This window comes from Spodoptera frugiperda, chromosome 3 (assembly GCF_023101765.2).
Source record: "Spodoptera frugiperda isolate SF20-4 chromosome 3, AGI-APGP_CSIRO_Sfru_2.0, whole genome shotgun sequence".
NCBI classification, from domain to species: domain Eukaryota; kingdom Metazoa; phylum Arthropoda; class Insecta; order Lepidoptera; family Noctuidae; genus Spodoptera; species Spodoptera frugiperda.
This window is the reverse complement of record NC_064214.1, coordinates 11,976,796-12,004,674: the sequence shown is the minus strand read 5'-3', so window position 1 is coordinate 12,004,674 and position 27,879 is coordinate 11,976,796. Positions and strand designations below refer to the sequence as shown.

Genomic DNA, 27,879 nt, shown 5'->3' with positions numbered 1-27,879 from the left:
AGATAATACAAAAGGGGGTACCGAATATTTCGTTATTTTTATCTAGGACCTCTAGATTTTGACATTGGAATTTTGGAACATTTTCGCATAAGAAGCCAATGACAAAATTAGTTCCCTATTTTATCTGTTTCACCGAAACAGCATCAAAATATTGAAAATGACACTGACACTGACAACAACTGTCTAAAGTCAATGTCAAATATTGAACGAATCGGTGTTTGGAGGTTATGTTATAGTTAGTATTCACATGATTGTATTTACATTTTAACATATTGATTAATAATAGTGATTAAAAATGAATGAGCCTTACCACGTCGTCCCGTGGTTTAATAGCGAAGAGTGGCACAGTGTGTATAACGATTTAGAAAATTCGTCTGCAAATAAAGAAAAGTTGCTTGAACGTTTACTTATATGGAAAGCTAGAAGCCCATCACTGCCATCCGGCATTGAGTCAACATTGAGTCTGTTGCAAGTTTATGTTGAAGATAAAAAATCTGAGGATGGAAGCAGTGATCAATTACTGCGTTTGGCATATTCATCTGCGATCATGCGATTCGTTAACCATATGTTAGACACAGTTACAGTAAAAGGCTCGAGTTTATACCAAGCAGCTCGAACCTTGGGCGTTCCCGACTGGGTCGTTGACTTGCGACACGACACCGCCCACAGTAACACACTTCCGCCTTTAAAATTGCTAAGGGATGGATGTTTAGTAAGTTTACAGTGGCTTCTTTTAAATTACTGGGATAAACTAAAGCCATACATTCAAGATTATGTTTGCGGACAGGAAGACCCTGTTACTGGAGATTTGTATAAAATTGAGGCACTGTTTAATTTTTATATTTCATTAGGAATATGCACTCAGACAAAACTGAAAATGAAAAACTTGTCAGAAATACCAAATGCAAAAATGAGAGACACAATAGTTAGTAATGCAATAGAATTGCTTCAGGACCAAGTTGATCTCTCCAATCTAAAAACTGTGTCCATTAATTCACTAATTAACACATTGAACCTTGAAGGTAAAAAGCTTTTAAAAGTTAAGGAACCGAGCGCAGCTGTGAATGAGATACTACTTGGAAATGAGTCACTATTGCTTTCAAAGGAACTTCTATACTTCTTCGGTGCAAGTGACTTTAAATACAAAAATAAATTATGCAGTAGCTATGTTAAATGTTTCGAAATGCTTTTGTCATTCCTGCATACAAATGATCTATTGTTGGATTTAATTCTGGGCCTCATAAAGATTACACAAACTCAAGAAAGTGGACATTTTAAATCTAAACTATCTGCATTGTGGTTATCAGAAATTTTAGCTGCTCTCAAAATATCACAAAATATTGACATAAAAATGAGAAAGTAAGTAGAACTTTTGATATGTAATTTGCATTGCATGTAGTTATATTAGTTACTTACCCATCTGTCTTTTTTCCAGAATGAGTTTTGATGACAAAACTTCAAAGAAGAGGAAAGATTTAAAACGCTTGTATGAGCATTGGTACCCGGGCTCTAGCATCAAAGATAGATTTCTGTTGGACCTTCACAAATCTGTCCCCGAGGAGCTACAAGACATCAGCTATATTAACCCAATAATTACTGCTTACAATAATTATTTAACTTACTTTATACATGATCTACTAGACTTACTTGAACCTAATCTGCCAACGATGGTTTCACAAAAAATTTGCACATTGGCCAAATTAATATCAACTCCAGAAAAGTTTCCGGTTACTACAACTTCTGTGATTTACACAGTTGATGATTTGGAAGAAAGTGATGATGTTATGATTGTTGAAAATACTGAAGAGGAAGAATGTAGAAAAGAGGATACAGGTAGCCGGCCGGGTGTACAATCGGAAATCAACAGTATTTGGAAATTAGCTGCCAAAGAATTTGACTGGTCAACTTGCCCTATCGGCAAACTGCCTTTCCAGAATAAAGAAACAGAAGTAGAGATGGAAACGAATTAATAATAATGACAAAAATAAACACATTTATCTCATTATTCTTTTTTTTTATTTTCATATTTTGTATACAGTATAATGTTTTGGTTACATTTCATTTATATTGACACATTATAGGATCCCTAAAAATAGTTGAACAATATACATGTTTATATGATACAAGATTCATTATTGATTAACATTTAGGACAAAGTTCACAGTCAAATGACATACAAGTATATAAAACGACCATGTGTAAACAGCTTATTATTGGTCCTTATAGCAAATACAATTACAGAGTTGAATAAACAAATGCCAGTTGTCTGTAACTTACTGAAATATCCAACTAATATCTTATAAATCAGTTCCATAAACATGGGTATTATTAAAATAACCGTTACATCGCTAGTTGGCAACAGAAAAATAAAATGTGATGTTGCACATATAACTTTAGGTTTAAAATTTTAATTTCCAATGATATTTAATATGAAACGACGAACTACGATAAAATTTCAACAATCCAATGATATAATGCACCAATAGAGAATTTAAAATGAAACAATGATTGATAGGCACTTTCACAAATAAACAGTGGCAGAGACTATAGCAGTCCTTAAGATAAAATAGTACCTTGCTAAGAGTTGTCATAGAACTAATAAATTATTTACATAAACCTTACGCGGAACAGGCGAATATCTACATACACTTCTAAAGTGTTAATTCCTAGTCGTAGCCACATTGCACATTCATTAATTTTTCTTGTAAAATAACTTAGTTTAACATTATGATTATGAGTATGTTCGCTGATGGGGAGCTCGTAAACACGATACGATTACATTATCGAGACCTAACCACGAGATTATTACACATATATTTATATATAGTTGAAATGTAGAATGTATGTGGCTAATATTAATGTTGACGCTAACAACGCTATACAAGAATACTAATAAATGTAAACCATCAACAATAATAGCTAGACTTTCAGACGTGTTCAGGCTAGTCAGAGACTGCTGAAAGCAAACTAGTCGAAGGCACAGAAAGTACACTAGATTACTGCGACACAACCCCAATAAACGAGAAACAACAGAGTTTTTTATACATAAAAATATAGTATTTGTTCGGCACCTTGATAACACATGCACTTCCACGGGTCATTTAATTTTAACAAATGCAAATAAGTCTAAGAATAGTTTTCCTCATTATTTTTCTGTTCTGTGTAAATTGCTCAAAAGGTACGCCTCAGTATCAACTGTGAGATTCAAACAAATTTCGTGGCATTATAAATGGTACAAAAAGTTTATTTAAGCTTATTAGAATATAAGTAAGTTAATACAGTCCATCATAAATATTGAGCTATAAAATATGTCCACAGACGATAGTTAAACAAGAGGCTTACAAACATTACAAGTTGTCACAGAGTAATTCGTTGTTTGTATAGTAAATTGTTAAAAACTAATTAATAAAAAGCGGGTAAAATATTTGTGACTTAACAATAAATTCAATAGCTTATTTTAAGACAGTCTTTTAGAATATGAAAGCAAATTAAGATAGAGGCAAGGTACATGGTGTTCATGATCATATTTGGGATAATAATAAATCATAGGAATATGTTTTACAAACTTAACGATCCTGTTGAGGCGCCAAGTACCGTAGTAAGAAGAAGTATGTTATATTTTAATACATAATATTTAATTATACGTAAAATAACCATTACATGTCTAAGACATTAGTTATGATCATAAGTACTCAGGCAAAATATTTACTGTATAATATTTTTGATATCAGATTTTTTGTGAATGCTTCAGAGCATTAACTTTTAACATACATACAAGTTGCTAAATAATATAAGTAAGTATATCAATGACATGAGGCAAAGCAACTAGATATAAATTTTGGTTTATAAAATAATTGATACCTTGTATAGTTTGGAACATGATTAGTTAACTAGGATCACAAAATCTCAATTAAATTGCGTAATTCTAACGTCATTAAGTGATGTCTTTGGGTTGGTTTAAATTTTGAACTTTTCTCTACAGAACATTACACGACTCACAAGCTAACTCAGAATTACAACATTACTAATTCATCGTCCTAAAACTATATGAAGTTTAAGAATAAACACCAATTTGGCATATTCTTTTGATGTGTGTCAGACAATTTTGTTACCATTTTGCGTCGACAGAGAGACGACATAATATACCTAAATAAAATAATTACACAAAATGGAATGAATCACTTTTCAACAAGTAGCTAGCGGCTTTAACCTACCAACTAATCGCAAACTTTGAAAAATACAGTCACGTGTCATCTTAAGTCGTCTAATAACGAAATACGAAAGAAGAACAATATATTGCTATAATTTTTAAAATCACCTTTAGACAAGATTTACATATTTACACAGAAAATATATCATAAAATACGTCAGTGCAAAGATGGATGTAAATATTTTTATGTACGAAAAAATACTTTTATATTCACACATCACAAGTTTGGGCCATCGCCTGGGTGTAGTAGCGGCGACTATGACTTACTGAAATAAGCTCATCACTACGTCTAAGTACGGTAGAACAACGGCTACGTCGACTGCGCTCGCGCATACTACTGCTAGCACATGTATACTTGTCTAAAACAGCTCAATTACATAGCACATAGTACGATATACAAGAACAGGAGTGTTGGTTGCACATCGATCTCTATCTGAAGTTATTTATTCGCTAACTATTAGCAACATTACGGGACAAGTCGCAAACATACAATAAATACTATACGACGAGTTTTGAAACACTCTACAGTGGTGTTACTCTAAACAATTAAAATGTAAAATAATGCACAGGAACATTTAACATTTAATTTATTCTGTCATGAATTTGAATTTGGGAAACTTATCCAATCGTGCATGTTTTGACAACGTTTATAAATATCATGGCAAAACTTGGACATCATTGCATAGCATCTGGGGGAAGGCTCCCGATTATCTGACTTACGTTACTACAGACCGGGTGTAATCGTCTATGTGTTGATATGATCCAGGATGAGAAGACGGTGGCGTTACACCATGATGGGGTCGTCTGAGGAGAGCTGTCGGTGCAGGAGCCTCTGCGATCGCATGGAACTGGCTCCGGTGCTCAGGTCGTCAGTACTGCCCAGCTCGCCGTCGTGGTCCGTCGTAGAGAGCATCTCGTCGTCTGACGTCGCTCTGTACAACAACAATATTACATAAATATGACGAGACCGCATATCATACCTACTTATATTATTAGCTAGAAAAATATAAAAATTAAGCTTTTAATAAAACCAATTAGTGAGAGAATTAATATTATTAGATGACTCTTTTAGATTTATTAGTAGAAATAATTAATTTTTGACTCCTATTACTCAATAGGAGTCAGTTTGCGGCGTGTATAAGTAATATTAGTAGTGTTACTTACGATATGGCAGCGTTACCGTCGCCCCCGCTTGGTGTAGGTGTCATACCTGATTAGTGTGGGCAGGTTGGAGGTGAGGATGGCCTTCTCCTTCTGTATCTCGTGTATGTGTCCGACGAGGATCTGTTCCTCGTTGCGCGGCGCGTGGCTGTGCGAGCGCAGCGACGACAGGCGGGACGTGGCCGTGTGGCACGCCGTGTCCAGGGTCGCTATGTCTTGGAGCATGCCACGCACCTGGGGAAGAATTACGTCATTAGTTTAAGTTTTTACAACCATGATGTATGAAAAACTTCGTGATAAACTGCCGAGAAACAGCGAATACTCTTATGGAGTAGCGAATGCTAGGACAAGCTTCACTCTGGGTCGCTGAGTCAACCAAGAAAACTATGTGTAAAAATAATTTACAAATCATGACGTGTCTAATTCTATAAAGAATTCCGAAGAGATATACGTAACGCTCAGAGGCAATAAGTCAATTTCGAGACTATTATTAAAAATACAAGTAACTTACGGTGCGCATCTTATCGACGAGTATGGCCTCTAGACAGGCAGTCTGTCGCGCGATGTCGTGCAGCGAGTCCTGTGCAGGTTGTACCTTGTGTGTGCGCAGTATGCACGGGGCAAACACTATCGCTAACGCATTCGGACCCATCCTGAAAAAGATAGACAGTTATTAGATCACAAAGAAACACCATATTGATTTATATTTAAATATTTTTTTAAGAACTGGTGATAAAAATAATGTTACTTTATATTAGTTTTTAATAAAGCTCAACATTACCTATTATGATCCTCTCCAAGCGCCACCCTCGCCAGGTGGAATATTAGCCTCTCGACAAGATCGAAGTTTGGTTTCGGTAGCTTTCTTAGAATTGTAAATATAGTAGAGACCCGCTCCTGGAAAATATAATAAAAACAATTTAATATTTAAACATATTTTTTGGCTGTAATCATTCATCATCATCAATCATAATGTAATCATCATTTGTTGAAATACTTTCGATTTTCCTAAACTATGATTTTACTAAAACTACAAGTTTACTTCAAAACTTAAGAACTGTGCGACAGATTTTTCACGAAACTTTGGATTTCAGAACATATCACACATCAGTGTCTTTACTTTTAATTTTATTGGATGTACCTGTGGGTCGGAGATCTGCGAGGCGAGTATGAAGTCGTCGTATAGGTCGAAGGTGAGCAGTGGCTCGGGCAGCTCGCGGAAGAAGCTCTTGAGTACGGAGGCGCGCACGTGCACCGCGTACAGGTCCAGTCGGTCCACGCCCTCCTCCGGGGACTCGTCCAGTAACCGTCTCAGCTCACGCACCTGGGGGAACGACAAGGACCGGGTTAATAAATTTGTTACTAAAGTGATAGTTACTTTATAGTTAAAAGGGGAAAAGGGCGGAATATAAAGATGTATCTTAGGCTGGACTTAACCCACCGCCACCGCCACCCAGCGGCGAACTAATCGCGCTTAGTCTCCCACCGACCGACTATCAAGTGTTTTGTCAAGACTATCAAGTGTTTTGTCAAGACACTTGATAGTATGTTAAAAATGCGTTACCGGCTTTTAGGAGACATTGAGAGAGGAAAGCTTATCTGAATTGAGGTGTTATTTTTCTAAACATTTTCAAAAATAAGCACATCAATATATTTTAAACTCTACAACAAGGCAGCAGACCAAACAACCAATTTAAAAAAAGTTCCGCAACCAAAGCTACAACGAGTCTTACCTTCGAACTAAGTCCACTTTTTCTGTACAAGCCCTCTGTGTAGAGGCCGGTCATTTCTATCGTAGTAATCAGCCTGTCCACGACTATGGGGATGTTACTCTCGCCCGTCGGTAGGTCAGCTAGTGGTACTCCAAACACCTGGAAAATGGCACCAAAAAGTTTTAGTAACAGGTATCATAAATGACAAGTACAGACTATTATATTGATATACTCGTATTATCTTCATTGATGTGTACAACAATAAACTTTAGAGGACATAATTTATTTACGTTAAACCATAAATTGTTTGTTATAATGACTCCACACAACCAAATATCGTAGAAAACGTATAAAGTGTCTACATTACCTTCCCTCGTGTGACGACCCCCATTTGTTCCCGTCCGCCCGCGTCCACGGCGCCCACTATCGCGGCCGACGGGGTCTGGTTGTCTTTACGGCACAGTGTCGACACCTATATCCATAAAAAAAGTTTGCATAAAATCGGAATCATAATAACAAGGTTGAAGATTTAATAAAGTCAAGGATACTGTTATCACGTGTAAGTTCAAGCTAGCAAGAGCATAATAAAATGTACGAATGGAATAATTATATGATAATAAAATATATTTATTTTGCGAATAGGATACAAAATTGCACTATTAACAAGTTATTTTATGGCGATACCTTCTACATTTGATTCTATTACGATTTGGCTAATTTTGGTCTTGAATTACTTGTGGATGTCCAGGGTTTAAAATGTGAGAAAAAACGTCTGAAGCGATACAAACTTTGCGGGTCAGCTAGTTCTTTATAGTTATAAAAATTACATTATAACATGAAGGTTCCCTTATAAAATAAACCATTTATAACTTACCTTAGTGTAACATTTCTTATGCGAGGCAAGTTTACACGTCTGGCATATGAGCGACCGCTCTATGGGCCACATGAAGAAAGTCTTGCAGATCTCACACTCCGTCGGTATGTTGATCATGGACAGTATGAACGTATGGCCTTTGTATTGTATTGGATCGTCCACCTGGAAACACAGCATATATCATTTAGCAACATGAACTAAGAAAATAGAATCACCCCGAAAGTCCCATGTACTTCAGCAACAATTAATATACATATTTCTCTTTGCTGCTCATTTTATTCTTTATACCTTATTTTCTCAGACTTTCTTTTTGAACCCTAAGGTTGACTGGTAGAAAATGCCATATGGCATTAAGTTCGCCTTATGTACCACTATTATATTGTATTGTGTACATTAGAAGATTAAATAAATAACTTGATAATAAAATTGATATCATTATGGTTTGGCCAATGAAGTAAATGGACTCAGTATAATTTTTAATACTTTTAAAAGTTTAAAGAACAACCAATGACAGTCAAAACCCTCACCTTTCTCTTTTTATCCTTTTTTCTTTTCGTCCTAGCTTTATCAGTGTCATGTTGGCTCATAAACTCGTCCATGAAACCCCTAAAGGCGTTGACCCCCATGGTGATGGAGAGCGTGGACCCCTCCCTGGCACAAACCGTCTCCATCACGTGCAGGAAGTTGCCGATCAGATCCTTGTACTTCAGCGCAGAGCCCCGCGTCTCCACTATGCTGTACGTCGCTACTAAATTGTCTTTGAATTCTAATAATGCGTGTTTGAATACCCTGTCGACCTGTTGAAGTGAAATTAAGTAAATTTTAGTAAATATAACCTTATACACATGCAAAATTAAACTTTATTTCCGGAAAAATAAAACGTAATTTACCTCAGATTGCTTCTTCTTCTCATTAGGTTCCATTTCATAAATCTTCTCCATGATAAAGTTCTGCATTGCTTGTAGCTCAGTCGCGTCCGATATTATCTTATCGGTCCTATCCATAAACTCTGACGTGCCCGTTAAATTAAAGTTGGAACTGACAGAACTTTTGGAGTTATCTAGTAGGTTATAATTAGAGTTGGAAATGATTCTCTTTCTGTTCTTGTGGCGCCCCCTACTGGCGACGGTGACGGGACTAGAGCAGGGCATGGTGATGACTCCTTTGTTCTGTATGCACTTGGTGTGGTAGAGCTGCTTGCAGTCGATGCAGCGCTGGCCCTGCGTGATGAAGGCGTCGATAGCTTGGTGGCAGTATACGCACTTGTCTCCTTTCGCAAACCGAGTGCCTTTACGAAACCTGTCGAGTTAAAACGTATGTAGTTAGTAGTTCGGTCACATGTTAACATCAGTACAATCTTGTTCGAACATAACTTTGATGTGTAATTCTAGTCACAAATTGTGTTTGTGTACACAATTATGTTGTTGGGCGTAAATCCAAGAAATAAATAGTAAAACTCGTATGGTAAAAATATGGTATATTGGTTGGTTAAAATGGTAATGGTTAATGGTATGAGCAAACGCGTCTTGGTTGGTGATCGTTTGTTAACTAACTCTATAATAATTTTAATATTAAAACTAAAGATTTGGGCCAGCGTGGAACTGCTGACTGCGCGCGCGATTGACATCAATAAACTGTACTTTGTACATATGTAATGTTCAATGCAAGTGGTAAAATTAATATTAACTTTGTTTTACAAAAAGTTTCTAAAAGATATTGTGTAGGCATCGTAGTCACCTGTGGCCAGCAATTCGGAAGAGTCCATTGCCAGTCTGTCCGATGAAGTCAGTGGAGCGTGGGTCGAGTGGGCGCACGTCCCCAGGGGCGGGGTCCGAGTTGCGGCGCCGTAGGGCTGCGCCCGCCACACTCGTCGTGGGGACCCCCGCCACTACTAGACCACTTATTTGCTCCGAACCAGTGCTAGACATAAGAATAAGCGTGTTATTATGCTTGTAAATAAAACAATATAATGGTCTGATATGGTAATATTGCACATTTTAAAGCATAAAATCATATTTCAAAAACTAAAACATGTTAATTTTTTCAGAAGAAAATCGCACTAAATGAAGAAAAAAGTATGATAGTTACCGGTCGTGCAGTGAGAGCGAGGCGTCGACGATGATGTCAGGCGGCGGGCCGCGGTCTGCCCGGCGGGGGGAGCGCCGCCCCGACCGCGCCGGGGGCGCAGGCGCCACGCATACACTCGCCGGCTCCGTACTCGCCGCTGTACACAATACACATACATTCACATAAATACTCGTAAATAATCAACGTAGGTCTGAGTATGATGCCTTGAGGAACACCAATAATATTATTTCGTTTCAGAACATAAGTCACTGTTTTCACTCGCTATTTTATCTCTGTTATGTAAATTTTATCATAAATCATCAACAGTACTTTGAACTGAAACCTTGGTAAGACATATTAAAGAATATCACTGATATTGTATCGAAAGCTTTTGAAAGGTTCAAGAAACCAATGTAATAAAATTTATACGTACGTGCTTCAGGCGCGGGAGTGACGGAGAGTCCTGGCGCGGGCGCGGAGTGCGGGGGCGGCGGCGGCGGGGCGCGCGGGTCGCGGCGCACGGCCGGCAGCGACAGCAGCGACTGCAGCGGCTGCAGCCCGCGCGCCTCCAGCGTCGCGCTCGACACGCTGCGCTGGTACACGCCCGCAGACCCACGTCTGGACATACACCGACACTTGTTACAACTTGCACATCACTCAATTTAACTCTTTGTATCATTACGACATTGGAATACCGCCAAATAATAAATTATAAAGTACAGTATAAGCCAACAATAAACGTCCCGTACGATCAGCTTCTTCCGGAGCTTTCTTCTGCCGGACACGCAAACGATTCGCTTTTTGTCAAGTTTATATTTTCTTGCGAAGTTCTAGAGACTTTGACTACCGCCGACAAAAAACTGTTTAAGACAAATCCTCCGCTATCTTGACAAATAATGTTCGCATGTTAAACACTCACTTCTCAAGCACACAAAGAAACTGAAATCTACATGCCCTGTGTATAATGTAATATATCAAAATAAAAACACTAACGAGAAACATCTAGTTTGCAAAGTAAACAAACACTTACCTAATGCTAGTTTTATTAGTTTCCGTACTATCCGAGGGGTTCCAATTGCCTATCTGTCTAAGGTACTCCTCGCTACTACTCATAATGGACTCCAACAGCTCCAAATCTTTCTTTTTCGATGTGTAGTCTTCTTTCTCTCGCTTTTCTCGTTTCTAAATAAATAATAGTTCCTTGTTATACAGTTTAAAGCAAAGGTAAAAAATTCCATATCATAAAAAGATATTTAGTAGCTAATATGCTAGTTATATGAACAAGATTATCACCATAGAGTTTTTTGTAAGGTCAATAACTTGTAAATTACTGTAGAAAATAGGATAATTCTTCTTATTTAGGTATGTCCTTTATTCTTTACATAAGATTTTTATGTAAGAAATGCTACTCATAAGGAAAGCGTTTGAAAGTTAGACTGTTAGATAAGTACATATAATATTATTTTTACCTTAGTAATAGCTTCTTTTTCATTCATGAGGTAGTTCTGGTCGAGCCGTAGCCAGAGTAATTCGTCTGCTAAGTCCTCTGGAGTGATCTTGTTGGGCAGAGTGACTCCGGTCTGAGGATACCTGTTTGTATTCGTGGTGACATTCCATCTTTCATCCTCTGGCGACTCGCTTGTTTCTTTGGGTATTACGCTGAGGAAAGAGATTTTTGAATTGAAAACTATATTGTACTGTAAAGTCAAATTGCTCTTGTTGAAAATAGATATGCATAGGTAGTTTTAAATGTGCTGAGGGCTTAGTGCAAGTTTGTTTACATTAACGCGGTCGACACGTTTATGAAGTTCGACGCCGTGATTGGCTGCTCCAATCTAACGAACCAATCATAGGACTAAACGCGGTAACGTCTCAATAGGGATAACGTAAAATGACTCGCATTCAGTACTTTTATTATTTAAGATATTAAGTGCTGTATTTACCTTGTGCTTGTCTGTCTCATCAAAGAATTTTCCGTCTTTGATACTCTCTTCTTGACTTTCTGAATATTTGTTGTATTTTCTATAGTATCTATTAAAATGTCCCGTTTCTTCTCGACCCTGTAACAATACCATATTATAAAATTTGATTTAAAGTTTTACAGAGTTTGAAAATGCCTAATTATGGTAAAAACAATAATGTTTATTCTTCTTACCTCGGTATAGGTAATGACTGTGTCGCTCTCAGTTGCCTCGAATTTTCCAGTTCTTTTCGTAGTATAAGATTCCTAAAATATTTCAACAATTATTTATTTCGTTTATTTTACGCATTTTGGAGCTTGTAACTATTATTTATCATTGGAGAAAAATTAAAATACCCGGACTTTTTGTGAAACATCTTTCCGTGGAATTGCACTTCATGCTATAAAGAATAGTCACATATTTCGTAATTTAGTAGAGATAAATTTGTCTAATTTTGGGATTCAATAATTCAAAGTAAAATTATTGTATATATAGTCATTAAAAGTTTTAAACTCTACATCACAGAGTGTAGCACTATGGCTTAGAACTCTAAGTTCACAATAAATTATGGTCAAAACGTAAGGAACATCAAATATCTATATGTATAGACTTATCAACTCAAAAAACTCAAAAGTAACCCATATAAAGCTGTAGTGTAGAGGTACTCACACAGGGTCCTTGTTGTATATCCTGAGTTTGACGGCGTCGGGGCCGCGGCCATCATGCTGTCAACACAAACACGGCACGTGTGTGTGTGTGTGTGTGTGTACTACCACACTTTACTCACACTATTAGTCACACTAACTCTCTGTTAGTTGGAGGGCTTGTTTCACTATACACTTGTATATTTTATAAATTTTACCCTGGACTTACGATAAGCATATACATAATAATAATGTGTTTCATTTCATTTTAATTTAATTTAAAAAAGTAAGTCCATAAAGCCTTTCTGTCATTCATTGGAAAATTACAGTGTTATGTACATGTACTATTATTAAAACTCATTGCGAGCCAAAATACTTTTCATTGTAGAATGCAGATATACTTTATCATTAGATAGTGGAACAAACCCTAACAGTTATATAACATCAAATTGGATAAGGGTGCCAAACTGAGATCAATCAACAAAATTTTGAATTTTAATTCTTCATATCCGGGCGAGGGTTATCATTTAAGTTTTATACAGTGCTGTATAATACAAGTGCATGATAGAAAGAACAGTCAACATATAATGCAATGAGAATATGCATTATACATACATGCTATGGGAAAGATTTGCTGACAAAAACATTTAACCGCCGTACTCAGTCATTTAATGCTTACTTAAACCAGTCATTAACAATAGTTTAAGTAATCATTAAATGTCTCCGAGTGCGGCAGTAAGAGAGATAACCCTGACTCGTAAGGCAAACAGTTGAGAAAAACAAAGAGTATGTATAGAGTATGATAGTATTAATGATTAAACCATGCGGTGTATGTACCTCTGAGTCTCCGGAAGGCCTGCGAGCCAGTATGGCCCGGCGCAGTAGATGTCCCCGGGCGGCGGCCTGGAAGGCCACGATGCCGCGACGTAGCCGTAAGTACCACCGCCGCTGTCGACTGCCGCGGTACCACGCCTGCAGGCGGACTGCTGCCGCCTGCCGCGCTGTTAGCCATTGTCTGCGGAACGAGAATAATTATGTTACTCTGTCTATTTTATCCCTAGTATTTGGGTATCATAGCGCCTCATAACATCACCAGTTAATAGTTATGTAGCTAAGCAGTAATTATTGAAATGGATGGTGGCGAGAGGCGACGCTTTGGTTACGTAGCCAAATTAGAAGCGTGACCCAAGCATTACACATGTGGAAATACCTTTGTAGACGTCGAAAAGAGTACAATAAAAATATCAAAACTACAAGAAACTAATATAAATAGTCTAAATCATCAGGGCCGTACGTGAATTAAAGACTAAAAAAACTGCAATTTCTTTTATATGAAGGAAAACAATACCATTCCCTAGATTGGTTTTTATTTTAAAAACCTAAGCTTATTAGTTATACTTAGTATTAGTTATAGTTATTGGGGATTTCCCCAATAACTACAAAATCTACAAAATATTAACTAACAAGCCTGTAATTCTAATGGTTACCTGGTAAAATATTGTATAACGACGGAGGCGCGGCGTAGTGCGAGGAACCGTCTCCTCTCGAGCACGGCCCGGAACCACCGCTGTATCGTGATGATGGAAGCCATGATCTGCTGGTGCAGCCGGTACTCCAGCTTCGTCTGCTCACTCTCACGCATGAAGATCTTTGTAGCACCTGCAATAGGCAATAGTTTAATCATTAAACTAGATACGTGATAATATTTTAGTTTAAATTCTAAAGACATGATGGTTGTCATCGGTGTTGGGGTGATTCGCGCGCGATGCTCATGAATAAGAGTCCCGGTGTGATTCGAAAGTAGTAGAACTTTTCTCGAATAGTCTACGTTAGTTAACTGTATATTTTGTATGTCTTTCAATAGATTAGTTATTAAATTATTACACAGAACTTGACTTACCTAATTGATAGTTATCCCTATCCAAGTTGAGTGTGGCGAGGAAGTGTCGTACATCAGTTTGCGAGCTGAGTAGTCCTTTAGGTAATAATATCCTATAGAGTTGTATGAACTCCTCGTACGTGAGCCGGACGTTATACCCGGCCTGTCGTATCCGGACCGTTTCCAACATGCCCGTGTAGCGAAGTTGACGCTGTACCGTTTCATCGTCGAACACATGTGGAACTTTCTCGCCGTTTGATTTTATACATCTGTAGGACAAATAATGATTAACGTTTGACTGCTAACAGAATCATTTACTAGGGCCAGTATATACTTTTTATTGATTCTGTATCAATCAGTATCAATTTATTTTTACAGTTAAATGTATAGAACTACAGTCTAATGACACTATAGACTATGAGAGCTATAGTTTTTATTATTTTATCTATTTTAATCCACAGAAGGCGACTACCACATAGGTCTATTAGTCGCAAAATAACCTAAAACAAGGATTTAACCTACGAATGTTTAGTAATGTAGAGGTTACCTGATAAAGAACGGGTTGGCCTGGTTGAGTGTGTCCATGAGTGCGGACAGTGAGTGTTGGAACTGCGCGGCGACAGTCTGTTGTTGCTTGCGTTTCCCGGCCGGCGCGGCAGTCCGACCTGCCAACGTCTTCACGCTCTGCAGATTCTTTAAACCTTTTTTCGCTCTCTCCCTAGGCCTAAACGACTTGTTTTTCCTGCACAATCAAATCAAACTCATTTAACAACAAGAATATAAAGTACCGACTCTCTAAGAGACCGCAATATGGATTTTGTTCACTTTGAATTTCATATTTGTTCCTCTCAAGTATCCATAAAGCCATGAGATCTCTTAAAGGGAACACCAACCACCTAAGTAACTGCTCAGTGAAAATGTGCGAATTATTTACATACATGCTAGTAAATGTGGTCTTTTGAAAAACTTTTTGAGCAATTTGCAATCCAAGAAGCTGATGTAAAACAATTTATCTGCGAATAAGAACAAGCTTATAATGTAAAAAAGAGGATGTTTTATTACTAAAATTGATTTACAGCTTAATTTAGATAAAATCTGCAGAAACCTGTTACTACGCTTGACCCATACAATAAAGCAACTAACTACAATTACAGCATCTATGTATTATTTACTTCTAAACCTCGACAGTACATTGCAATAGAAGATGTAATTGTATGTGTATAGCTGAAACCAACCGTTATATTATATTATACATAATATGCAATAAAGACGCCACAAAAGGAATGCGACAGATAAATGCACGAAAACACGAAACCCATAGCCATCACCGTGAGAGAGGAAAGTGAAGAGACCCCAACCGAAACACGCAGGTTCTTCAAACAAAATTCTTGAGTGATCATTCAAATGAGTCCAAAAATAAAATAAAAATGAATTGTAAGAATTTGATCAAAGGAGGAGTGGTAGTGGCACTCGTCGTAGAGACTTTGTTTGAGGAGTGAGCGGTGCAGAAGTATCGGTGTCGAGGCGACGTACATGACGATCTGGCTGGCGCGCTGCATGACGTCGGTGTCGTCCAGCGCGCGCTCCCGCCGCGTGCGGGTCTCGGCGATCCTGTAATTTTTTGTCCCTTTCCCACCCGCGCGGGCCGCGTTTGCTGTCTCTGTCCTCGGTTTAGTATCGGCGTGGGCCCGCGTCGGAGTCTCGCGCGCCTTACTGCCCGCTCGGTGGGGCGTTCTGTCCCAGTGATGGAGGGTGAGAAAGGTATCCAGGATTACAAAATTAATGTAACAAAAATAACTCAGTTGACCGAAATTCATGAGTCTGTGATGCATGCATACCTGCTCAGGGTGACCGCGGGTGAGAATGAGTATTACCTAATAGAGAGCTAAGATGGAAACTAATGCTTGGGACTAATAGCGAGTCAACAGACAGACACAGTGGAGGCCGCGGCGGGGAGCCCGGCCGCGACCTCGCGCAGTATACGCAGTACGCAACAAAGGGTGTTACAGGTTGGACTAAGACATGGATGTCCATGCGTTAGGTGCACATAGAACATATAACAAGCATGCCGTAAATTCGGTGACTTACGCAATGCGGTTGATTGCAAGATTGATTGACGATACTGTCACCAGTTGGCTGAGCAACAAGACACATTTCATTACGTCACATAACGTTGCTTGCAAAGCTATATTTAATACATATTTTATACATAACAATAATGTAAATCATCAAGGTCGTGTTTCCAACCGCAAGTGCTTCATTTACATTTGAAATATAAGCTCAATTAATCACGTGAATGTTGAATAATATAGTTAGCAGAAAACGTTTGTAGTTTCTTGGAAAACTACAATATGTTTCACGAAGCATTTGTGGCTAGAAGCAGACCCAACAATACAAATTTCCAATAATCTTTTCATTTGCCAATTTGTTCCATTATAATATATGTAATAATAAGTAGAGTAGTATAAGTAATACTCTTCATGCCTTTCAAGTTAATATGGTATTACAAAATTTGCAGTTAGTGGTAATGTACTTTGTCTAAGCTGTATTTTAATTGTAATGCAAATTGGACACAATGACGTTGCAATAAGGTGTGTTTGTGTCTGCAACTGACCTGATGATGGTGTCGTTGGGGGCGTGGATGGAGGCGCGCGGTACTCGGGACGCGCCGTCCACTCGCTGCACGCGGTGTCTCCGCCCTGCTTCCAAAAATGCAAAGTATCCCCTGGAAAAGAAACATATTCATTATTGACATTAACATTAAAGATTTCACATGAATCGGCTCGTTTGATACGGTGTTTTTTTGTATAAATAACCTATGAAGCTGTAGATATGCGATTATGACGGGGACCAGTTGTGAATATTGAGTTAGGGCTTTATAGTATATAGTTAAGTCAAAGTCTAATGCCTTAACTAATATAACAAAAACTGTTCTAAGTAACCATGAATACAACTAAATCATTTGTTATTTACCTGAAAAACGCGCGCACAATCGCCCATCGGAACACGGCTACCGGGTCGACTCCGACCAATTCCCTCACGAATGCTAGCGAGGAGTTCTTCAACACGCTCACTATGTCCTGCCGCATCAGGTCCAAGTTCTTCTCACGCATCGCTGTTACCTGAAACATAAGATAAAATTTACAATTTATTTTTGATGGTTGTTCTGTTATCATCCATCTCTAGTTACACAATAAACTTTATTATCTAAGTAATGGGTTTTACTAAACTTGAAGTTACTTAAAACACTGCTTCAATCCTTTTGGCTATACTTAAGAATTTATATGAAAATATATTACTAAATCAGCTAGTCCTTGTCATATTATAATTCTGATGTGCTATTGAAACTTATGGTTTCCTTTTTCCAATATTATGCCTAATTACGGTATATGATTGATTTACCTGATACTTGACTCTCCCGGCGTAATGTCTGACTACAAAAGCAGGCTCCCGTCTCTGTGGCTTCTCATAGAAGGGGTTGTTCTCATGTACAGAATTAAACTTCTGTAATAACGTCTCATTCGTCGCCCATGGGAAGCTGGAATTTAAATTATTTCATTAATGGTAATATAATTTTGAGCAACTTTGTAGCTTCTGTGTATTTTTATTAAATACACATACAACTAAAAATAGTAAAATTACCACATTTTATAAGATGATTTAAAAGTAAATCTAGCTTATACCACATATAACAAACTGCTCTAAATGTTACACTCCTCTTTTAAATTATTTAAAAGACATCAATTCAAAAGTATTTCCGTCAACATTAAACAAATACTCACTTGCACTGATCATCGAGCAGGCACAAGAGTCCATTGACCTTGCCTTCAATGAGCTGCAAGCACCCGGTGTTGTCACTGAACCCGATGTCGGTCCAGGGTATACCTTCCCGCTTGTACTCCTCCTGCTCGTACTTGAACACATGCTGGTTGAAGTAGTGCTGCAGGTGCTCGTTGGCATAGTTGATGCACAACTGCTCAAAGCTGTTGCTCAGACCGAAATCCTCGAAACCGAATATGTCCAGAACGCCTGTAAAGTTAATTGATTTAATTTAGTGAATTAGAAACTATAATAGACAGAGTATGAGTTGAATGTGTCTGGAACCTGTCCTAACTGACATGTAACAGGTAGGTAAGTGTGTTTAGCATTAATTAATTAGCTGGTAAAATACGGGGATCAGTTTCGATTCCCCGGTTGTGTTAAGACTATTGAAATTTTCAGATATGAAAAATTTCGAGACACTTATAAGCGGAAAAAGTGTGTGTCAAATAATTTCTAAGAATAAAAAGGTGGTGAGTGATAAAAAGGCTAGTAAATTATGGTATTGTAACTCACCTATACTATGTCCCTGATGTTCCCTAAGCGTATCCTTTTTAGAGAGCAACGCGTGGTTGACTTGCATCACAATCCAGTCGAAGAGAGCACCATATAAGCACTTTGCCATCGCGTCTCGCGTCGCTATCGCTTCAGGCAACCTGTAATATACAAATAAATGTATTAGAATAACATTTGGTTGCTAATATTTTAAAAACCTCAAGAAAAACTTTAAATCGTTGAGGGAACTCAATTTATGCGTCAGTTTAATTTTATTCCTATTAAAAGATCGTATCAAATTAATAACCGAATGAGGCATCATGACATGTGTAATGTCTCCATGTCAAAATTACTAAGCAGTTCATCAGTCTTTGAGAGACACGCTTAAGCTTTAGATGAAGGGACAAGACAAGAGATAGTGCTTCTAATCCTTTAACCATCTCATAAGAAAGGAATGCGAGTTAGGTATAAGATTATAATCTCTACAGATAAGAGTCTACAAAGACAGTAAACAAACAATTTCATAGTACAATTATAAGCCTATGGACAGAAAATTTAAATTTTACATCAACTCATTTGCATGATTACATTGTGTACTATCGTTAAATCTCAGATTACAATAACAGATATAAATCCTCCTTTGAATAAATACCATACGGCTGGTCCTAATTACTGGCAAGATTCCACAAAACATTGTCTACCTTGGCCTCTTTTCAAAGATATTGTTTGTTTTCCTTGCATATTTTACTTTGAATCAACAAGTGACTGTGTGATGATATTTGCCGCAATCGCCGATCACCATTTCCGCACTGAATTATATTGAATTTTGTATACTGGGTAGAACGCGTGAATATTTGCAACGATAGAAACAAAGCTAAAGTTTTATCGTAACTTTCGGATTGCTGGGTGATAATGATAAACAGTATTAATTGTCCATTTAATTAAACAAACAACCAGTTAGGTTTACTCCTAGTAGTACAGTTTGGTATAACAACATAAGAGAGAACGAAAAATTTACCAATATACACATAGATTTTAAGTAAGTACGAAATATGTAAAGTTTACTGGAAGAAAATAAATTATAGATTTCTCACCTGTAATTTATAACTAGCGTTTCTCCGGAAGCCCGTGCTCGTTTGGACGTGAGGGCAGCCAGTAGAGTCTCCTGTTTGACCCGCAGCAGCGAGGATATGAGGGACACCACCTCCGGGTTCCGTACACCCACTGCTTCATCATGGTGGTATGATTTCCTCTGTGGTTGGAACTCCACATTACCTGTAAATAATGGGATTATATTTATTAAATAAAGTTGTGTTTTTATACCATGATTGTTTTAACTTAATACTTAAACCAAAGCTTATAATATTTCATCTGATCTTGATAAAGAAAACATAGGTAAGTTACAACTATATTACTATAATATCGCCTACATAAATAACTGGAATAAAGAGAATGCTAACCACCACAAGGAAACCAACAAAATAAATAATAACAGTGTTTTTATTTTCCTTTTTGGTATGCAGTGCTCTCATTAATCCATTTTCCTTTTCCAATTAAGTCTATGTAATAAAAGGTAGATATTACAGGCCAACCATTTCCCAATTATACTTTAAATGCGGATTAAAAGGCAAATTATAATACACTATGTCTAAAATCGAAGCTTTCCTACAAATAGTCTGTTACAAAATCCAGTGGTTTCAGACATTAATGTGTTGAAAAAAACTCTTCAGGACCCTTAGTCCGAGTTTGCTTTACGTCTTTTATATACAGCTCTATATGTTACTATTAGATCAATAGGACTGATCAGTATTTTCTATACAGATTTTAGAATGACTGCCAAAACAAACAGAGCTAGTGCTCCATGATTTTACGATAATGATGATTCACTATGGGATTTATTTTGTTATGTTATTCCCTACTTTAAATAAATTCCCATATTTCCTGTAATTCGGGAACCCTCATTTCCCAAACCACAACCACTTGTTGAAAACAAACATAAATTCATGCCTATGTCCCATATAGATAGACAGAAAGTACATAATTATGTACTATCTACTACTCATTGTGATCCTTCATGTATATTTCTTTCTAGCTTTCACCAGCAGCTTCGCCTGCGGTCCCATGGGATAAAAAGTATCCTATATGTTATTCCAGACTATAATCTACCCCTGTTCCAAATTTCATCCCAATCTCTTCAGATGTTTTGACGTGATTGAGTAACAAACATACACACAAATCACAAACTTTGGCATTTATAATGTCAGTATCAACAGTAGGATTAGCTCTTTCGCTTGCTTAGTCAATAATATATCATTGAGTCTTATTCCATAAAGAGCAAAGGACTTTTCGGAGTCAATCTATATTAATTTGTGAAAATCAGATCATCCGAGATGTGAGTCTTGTTTAATTGAATATAAAAATTAGTATATTTAATATTTCTTTCTATTTTTTTACACTTCAACTATGATGATATGAATTTAAACAGCAGAAATTAATATTCATAATACGAATTTTATCTTAGGTTTATGATGGTTATTTCTTTTTCAAGCTATTTTAATGAAATTCCTACATTAACATTGTCAACTAAAGCATGTCACTAGTCATGTGTAAAACAATTGAAGGAAAATGATTGATGCAAATGTCAATTACTAATACAAGAATGCAAGAATTTACATATTTGTTGAGTGTAGGAGGAAAAGGAACCAGTTTCCTATTTTTAGCTAATTATACTCTACAGAATAATTACAATGCTACTTGTACAATTAATATGTAAAATTTAATTACGTATTTAAGCAGTATTGCAAATTATCCGTCAAATCTCCTCTTAGATACTGTGCTTTATATCATTTTGAAATAGTGGTAATCTTGTGCTCCAAAAAGGACACTTTGGCGATAATTTGAAAGTTTTGTGAGACCAATTTACTTAGCATGTGACTATGCATGATTTAATATTGTTAGTTATGTAAAAAAATCTACCCTACTATATCACATTTGTTAATGTTATTCTTATTATAACAGACTATATTATTTTTTAACATGACCACAACATTCGTATTTCCCGAGATTACTGGAAATATTCGTAAGTGATTTGATGTCAACAACTTATTTGCATCAATGTATCAACTTTCACTGTGACGTTGGCATGTAATTTAACAATAATATGTCTGATAATAGAAATTATCAAAGTAATAAAGACTCTATCAGTCGATAAGATTACGTTAATGGTGAGATGATGAATTTATAACATACTTGTCAAAATTCGTAGAATAAACTCACCCAAAAGTAGCACGGCTGAGAGGACGGCGAACAGTCGCCGCTGTTTATCCATCGTGAAGCCCACCATCTCCATAGATTGTTTTAACCGAGAAAACTCATACTGTTCATCAATACCGGGCACCTCACTACAACCAGTCCTCGATAAATAATTATATTTGTCAACACTAAGTAAATGCAACTGTTCCTTCTCCTGCTCCGACGCACCAGCCAATAAATAATAGAACACATGATAATTCCTCTCGTTACGACCTTGACTGCATATTCTTGATTTTTCCAAAAGATATTTTTGTACAACAGCTCCATGCACCATGCCATTTTCCTTGTAGTTCACTTGTATAAACTTGCCAAACCGACTGGAATTATTATTATGGGCAGTTTTAGCATTACCAAATGCTTCTAACACTGGGCCTGCACTCAATATTGTTTGCTCGACACCACTACCATGAGATCCTTTTTGACTCAACGCCGTGAGATGATGTAGTAGAAAATTCGTACTCTCAGTCTTTCCTGAACCACTCTCTCCACTGATCACTATGCATTGATTCGTTCTCTCTCGGAGCATACAATGATATGCGGCGTCGGCAACTGCGAATATGTGAGGCGGCAGTCCTATCCGTTTGTTCTGATATAGCTTCACATACTTCGGGTTGTAGATAGGGTAGAACTTGAACGGGTTGAGTGCTATTAATATAGAGCCGACGTATGTGTAGATGTAGCCGGCCGAGAACCTCGCCCTCAAGTTATCTAGCAACGTCTGCTCGTTGAGCTCCGGCAACTGGCACAGGTCCGGGTACTCGCGGTCCTTCGGCTGGTACAGGAAGCGCTGGAAGTAATCCTTTATCAGCTGCGGGTCCACCGAGAAGTTCTCCATCCATGGCTCGTCGGGAATCTTCTCTCGGAGATAAAATCTGCAAATAAAAACAAAACCTTTGAACCGCGATATCGACGTTAATAAGCGGGAAAGTGTCTAAAAATAAGATTTTACTTTTGAGTCATAATGACGAAATCTAAATATTTGTGAGTTGTGGAACAGTTTTAGAGGCCATGTTTGATCGAGCGGCAAAGTTTCAGTTTGATTGGCAGGATGGAGACGCCGTTATCACGCCGCTGCCGCAGGAAGAGTGAGTCATGCGCCACTCTGGGATATTATCCCCAATCACTGCTACAGCCCTTCATTATACAACTAAGTAGTCGTTCAAACAACACTTATTTCATTGCAACGTTCGATATGTATAATAAACACATTCATAGCGGGACTTCGATAACGTTTTAGTTACGTCTGTTATTACTCGCGTTTAAATGCATAATAATAGAATTTCGATGTACAATTTATGTTAATTAAACTTGTCTCTTTTCCGCACATGAAGTAAGGATACAGAAGCCAAAATTACGATAATTACCTCGCGCAAAACAAATTACGATGAATCATCACAACAGAACATAGTACAAATAGTATTGCGGTGACAGGACACTTAATGAGCACAACTATATGTAAAGGTACAGACACAAGACACGCAGGTGTTTAAGACAAGGTTAGACGTATCTCTCGTAACACATAATTGCAGGAATAAGACAATTATATAGAAAAACCTGATTTGACATTGTTCGACTCGCCACAGACTACTGTTCGCGTCGAGGAAAATATATTTATTCAAATAGGGTAGGTATGCAATATGTAGTCTGTACTTTAATTAAATTAATCATAACTTGAACGCTACAGTGTTAATTACAGCAGGAAAATTAACATGTAACAAGAGTGAATGTTGTAACGCTTGAAAACAATGTTAACATGTTGTTCATTACCCGACTGCGCCAGAAGGAGGGTTATGTTTTTCGAGAGTATGTATGTATGTATGTATGTATGTATAATTGTTTGGCACGCTCTGCAGCCTAAACGGCTTGATGGATTTTGACTTGCGAGGTGTCGTTAGATTCGTATTTACTGTGAGAGTGACACTGGATATATCAAAATGTTTAAAAAAACAAAATGGCGGATTTTTGGCGCCAAATTCGAATATTGCTCACTCTCTAGCCTGAACGACTCGATGGATTTTGGCTTGAGAGGTGTCCTTTGATTCGTATTTACTGTGAGAGTGACACTGGATATATCAAAATAATAAAAAAATCAAAATGGCGGATTTTTGGCGCCAAATTCGAATATTGCCCACTCTCTAGCCTGAACGACTCGATGGATTTCAGCTTGATAGGGGTCGTTTGATTCGTATTTACTGTGAGAGTGACACTAGATATATCAATAAATAATAAAACTAAAAGAAAATAAAATAAAAAAGGTAATTTAAAAAACTAAAAAACCCGACTGCGTTTCTTTACAACATGAAAATGAAAAAACCCTAAAACAAGAATACAAGAAAAATTTAAGCAGTCGGGACCCATTCTAGAAAGCCAGCCGTATGTGTCCTAAGTCTTCATAATATTTGGAATGGGTCCCGACTGCTTAAATTTTTCTTGTATTCTTGTTTTAGGGTTTTTTCATTTTCATGTTGTAAAGAAACGCAGTCGGGTTTTTTAGTTTTTTAAATTACCTTTTTTTTAAACGTAATAATATCGGCAGAGCGACAATGTCCGATATAATTTTTTTGTTGATATGATAATTATGATTGAAATGATGTGTCATAAGTAATTAGTATATGACACATGCACATGAGAGGTTTCTTGGTACTGTGACTGACCTGTTGTACTGTCCCGAGCCGGTGTTGTTGGGCCACAGCAGCATGACCGCGACGGGCGACTCATTGGGCCCCAGTCGCCGCTCCTTGCACTCGCCGCTGAGCATGTCTCCCACCACCTATTGAGGATATTAGTGTACATTAATATACAAACACATTTAAGGATAATATAAATGAGTACCAGCTCATGTTTGTAGTCTGACTAAGGGTTCTGCTCACCAATCATGGGTACTACAGCCATAAAATTGAATCACACATTATCATAAACATATTTTAACTCACAACACACTAATAATTCGACAGTTAACTGGAACATTTCGATCATTATACACAGTCACGACAAATTAAATAGAATTTAAGCTAAACTAGTTCATTTGATAAATTCAACCGTTAATATAGAACAAATGTTATCATCACTTTTTAAAAACAAAGTGTACAACTGTATTTATCATATCTAACTTCCTTAAAATGTTTTAATCTAGCCTATGAGCTGGACGACACATGCAGAATGTCTCACTGATGACCAAGCAAAGGAAGTAATCGTCTTGGACAGAAGCTGACTCACTCAGTTACAATGAGCAAAAAATTGTTAATGTTTATATTGTTAATCAATTTTTTTTTTGTATCAATTTGGTGAGCTGTTTTAAGTTGACAGATATTGAGCAAACGTGTTTAAGATACTCTGTAACAGGATTTTGTTATTTGAGACCTGCTATGTTTTTTTGGACCTAACCTAATGTTGTCTATGTTAGAATGGGATTAAGAAGGTGGTCTGTGATAATTGATTTGTTCAAACTGGCCTATAATTTCGAGAAGGTAGAGTGTTACTATAACTGTGACAAATTAGATTCTGGAAAAGGTAAAAATAATTAATACAATTATGAAAATATTTAATATGATTAAGCCGAGTGTTTCGCTGAAAAGCGCAGCCACAACTTGATATCTAATCAATTCATATGGTTCCTCTGGTCATAGACACATTAAAATTTGGTTCTAATAAAATAGACCTACCTCTGCCAGTTCATATGGGCCTCCGGATCCATTAGTAAGTCCGAGTTTGTCAGTGATGCAGCAGACAATTTCTTCAGAGCTGGTCTGCTTTGAGGCTTCTACTGACAGGGCCTCGTAGTGTGGAGACAGTGCACCCACATACACCTGCATTTTAGAAATATTATAATATTAGGTACAAAAAGCTTTAAACAGAGAGGAATGCAAGGAGGGTAGGGAGGCCTTTGCCCTGCAGTGGGATGATCATGGCTGAAATCTAATCTAGGTACATAAAATATTTAATATCTTTCATATTAAATCTATCCCAAAGAGAATTGTTTTAAAAGGTGGTGACAGATTGTAGTAAAAAAAATAAATGAAATAAATACTTTAGATGTCTTTTTTCTTTTGTGATGCGAGCCTTTTCACATATTATAATAATATTGTGTTAGGAGTTATTTCTAGAAAAGAACTGGAAGCAATTTTTTAATATAAAATGTTACATCGTCTGCAGCACATGTTTTGCGTCTAAGTGTTCTATTTTCAGTTTTTCATATACAATCAGTACAATATGATGCAAGTAAATCATGACAGCATATCGGCCGAATTCTAACATTTGTTATACAACATTTTAGGATGTATTTATAGCTAATCTATTGATAGATTCTTTTAAAATTAGTCACTATGCATAGAAGCATTTGAAATGTGTAAACAAACATGTATTTGTTTACTGTCCACAGTTGCACTATAAACATTAATATGGACAGGGCTGGCATTGAACTTTGTATAAATTAAGAATTCTTTTCTTTGAGAACTGACTTAAAAATGAGACTTCCTTTTTGGGATGAGGAAGTAAATTGGTAATTGACATTAACTGGATGTAAAGACTGAGCCAGTACTGAAAAATGTGACATTGAGTCAGTTGTTATTCTGAGAACATTTTAACTGAACTACATTTGTCCAACATATGGTTATGTTTAACACAACAAAGGCTTCATATTTATTTGCTTTTAATTATTAAGTTTAATTTAAAAAAAAAGTGTAAAATTTCTACTAGATTTCACCTGACAACATTTATAGTGTCTAGGATTATTGTGATTTGTATAACCACCAAAAAGGTTATTTGGTTAAGAACAAGAACAAGCCAGAGATTGTAGCAATTTGCTGCAGCATTCAATAAACAAGAAATACAAAAAAAAAGAAGTAAAATGTTACTGACCTGCACAATATACCTGTGATTTTCAGAATGAGCCATTTTGCACCATTGTCCTACTCTGTGCGGCTCAATTCAATGTATTTACAGCTGATCTTCATTTCACCACAATGTGTTTCACTTGTTTCATGCTTTCGTGAGTGTTTACACACATTTCAGGTAAACACTGATCTCTGTTATCACTCTATCTCCCACAGCTATCTCAGTTGTGTATTTTCATTCAATGTTGATAAGTAAAGCATCAAGTAAAGCGGGAATCCGGTCGATGTTTTTAAGAATATGGATATTCAGCGCACTGCACCTGACCCCCACCGAGTTGCACAGGTAGTCAACCGTGACAAGTTCACAAAATAGCATGTCCTGACTGAGGATCGCCGCTCTAACCCCCGCTCTCTGTATTCCTTGTCAATCGATTCAGCTTTTCACTGCGTAAACATCAACCCAACAATAAAACACAAAGAAGAGAAATCTCAGATTTGGGTCACATGCTGATTGAATAGAACAGTTGTCCAGCTTACTTCGAGATCTTTAGTGAACTTTATTTCAATTCAACTTAACTTATCATTGCTTAAATAAAGACTTAGTAAATGGTTTGAAAACTGGTACACCTTACAAGCGTATTGCAGTTAAAAAAACAACACTTTAGATACAAAACTGTAGCGAAATCGGTGTCTCCGACAACCTGTTATTTGTCAAACACAACTCTTCCCAACGCACCACGTAATCGCACCAGATAAATATTAATATTGGCAAAATATATAAAAAAGTTTTCTATTCCTCGTACACTTTTGATTAAGTTCATGTGTTATTTCAATAAACAGTTTGATCAGAGAAATCTAATCTATTGAACCACCATTTTTATTTGTGTCCGACTTGAATCGTGTATCAATGGAA

At 37.0% G+C, this 27,879-nt stretch overlaps 2 protein-coding genes across 7 annotated transcripts; one reads left to right on the top strand and one right to left on the bottom strand.

Annotated features, from left to right (window-relative positions):
- The first annotated feature begins 189 nt into the window (after nt 1-189).
- On the top strand, nt 190-2,005 carry LOC118274397 (uncharacterized). The gene is made up of 2 exons (XM_035591872.2): nt 190-1,359; nt 1,436-2,005. Exons 1-2 carry the CDS (start codon nt 296-298, stop codon nt 1,968-1,970), a joined length of 1,599 nt encoding a protein of 532 aa, XP_035447765.2. The 5' UTR covers nt 190-295; the 3' UTR covers nt 1,971-2,005.
- Nucleotides 1,994-27,879, bottom strand: LOC118274396 (unconventional myosin-IXa). Of its 6 annotated transcripts, none has more exons than XM_035591867.2 (33): nt 26,992-27,878; nt 25,797-25,940; nt 24,789-24,904; nt 22,099-23,006; nt 19,917-20,097; nt 18,844-18,983; nt 18,291-18,537; nt 17,911-18,046; nt 17,482-17,630; nt 17,123-17,233; nt 16,597-16,644; nt 15,056-15,250; nt 14,530-14,777; nt 14,117-14,288; nt 13,467-13,644; nt 12,655-12,710; nt 12,180-12,251; nt 11,968-12,084; nt 11,494-11,683; nt 11,055-11,206; nt 10,458-10,642; nt 10,046-10,181; nt 9,695-9,877; nt 8,848-9,256; nt 8,485-8,754; nt 7,958-8,119; nt 7,451-7,555; nt 7,105-7,242; nt 6,513-6,695; nt 6,153-6,268; nt 5,883-6,024; nt 5,421-5,605; nt 1,994-5,142 (listed from the first exon to the last, which is right to left on the bottom strand). In XM_035591867.2, exons 1-33 carry the CDS (start codon nt 27,025-27,027, stop codon nt 4,995-4,997), a joined length of 5,958 nt encoding a protein of 1,985 aa, XP_035447760.2. In that variant the 5' UTR covers nt 27,028-27,878; the 3' UTR covers nt 1,994-4,994. The 6 variants fall into 6 exon arrangements, with proteins under 6 accessions (XP_035447760.2, XP_035447759.2, XP_035447761.2 ...); XM_035591866.2 differs by lacking the exon at nt 16,597-16,644 and adding an exon at nt 16,042-16,242; XM_050707774.1 differs by lacking the exon at nt 16,597-16,644 and adding an exon at nt 16,042-16,242 and having other exon boundaries at nt 4,994-5,142; nt 5,375-5,605; nt 26,992-27,879.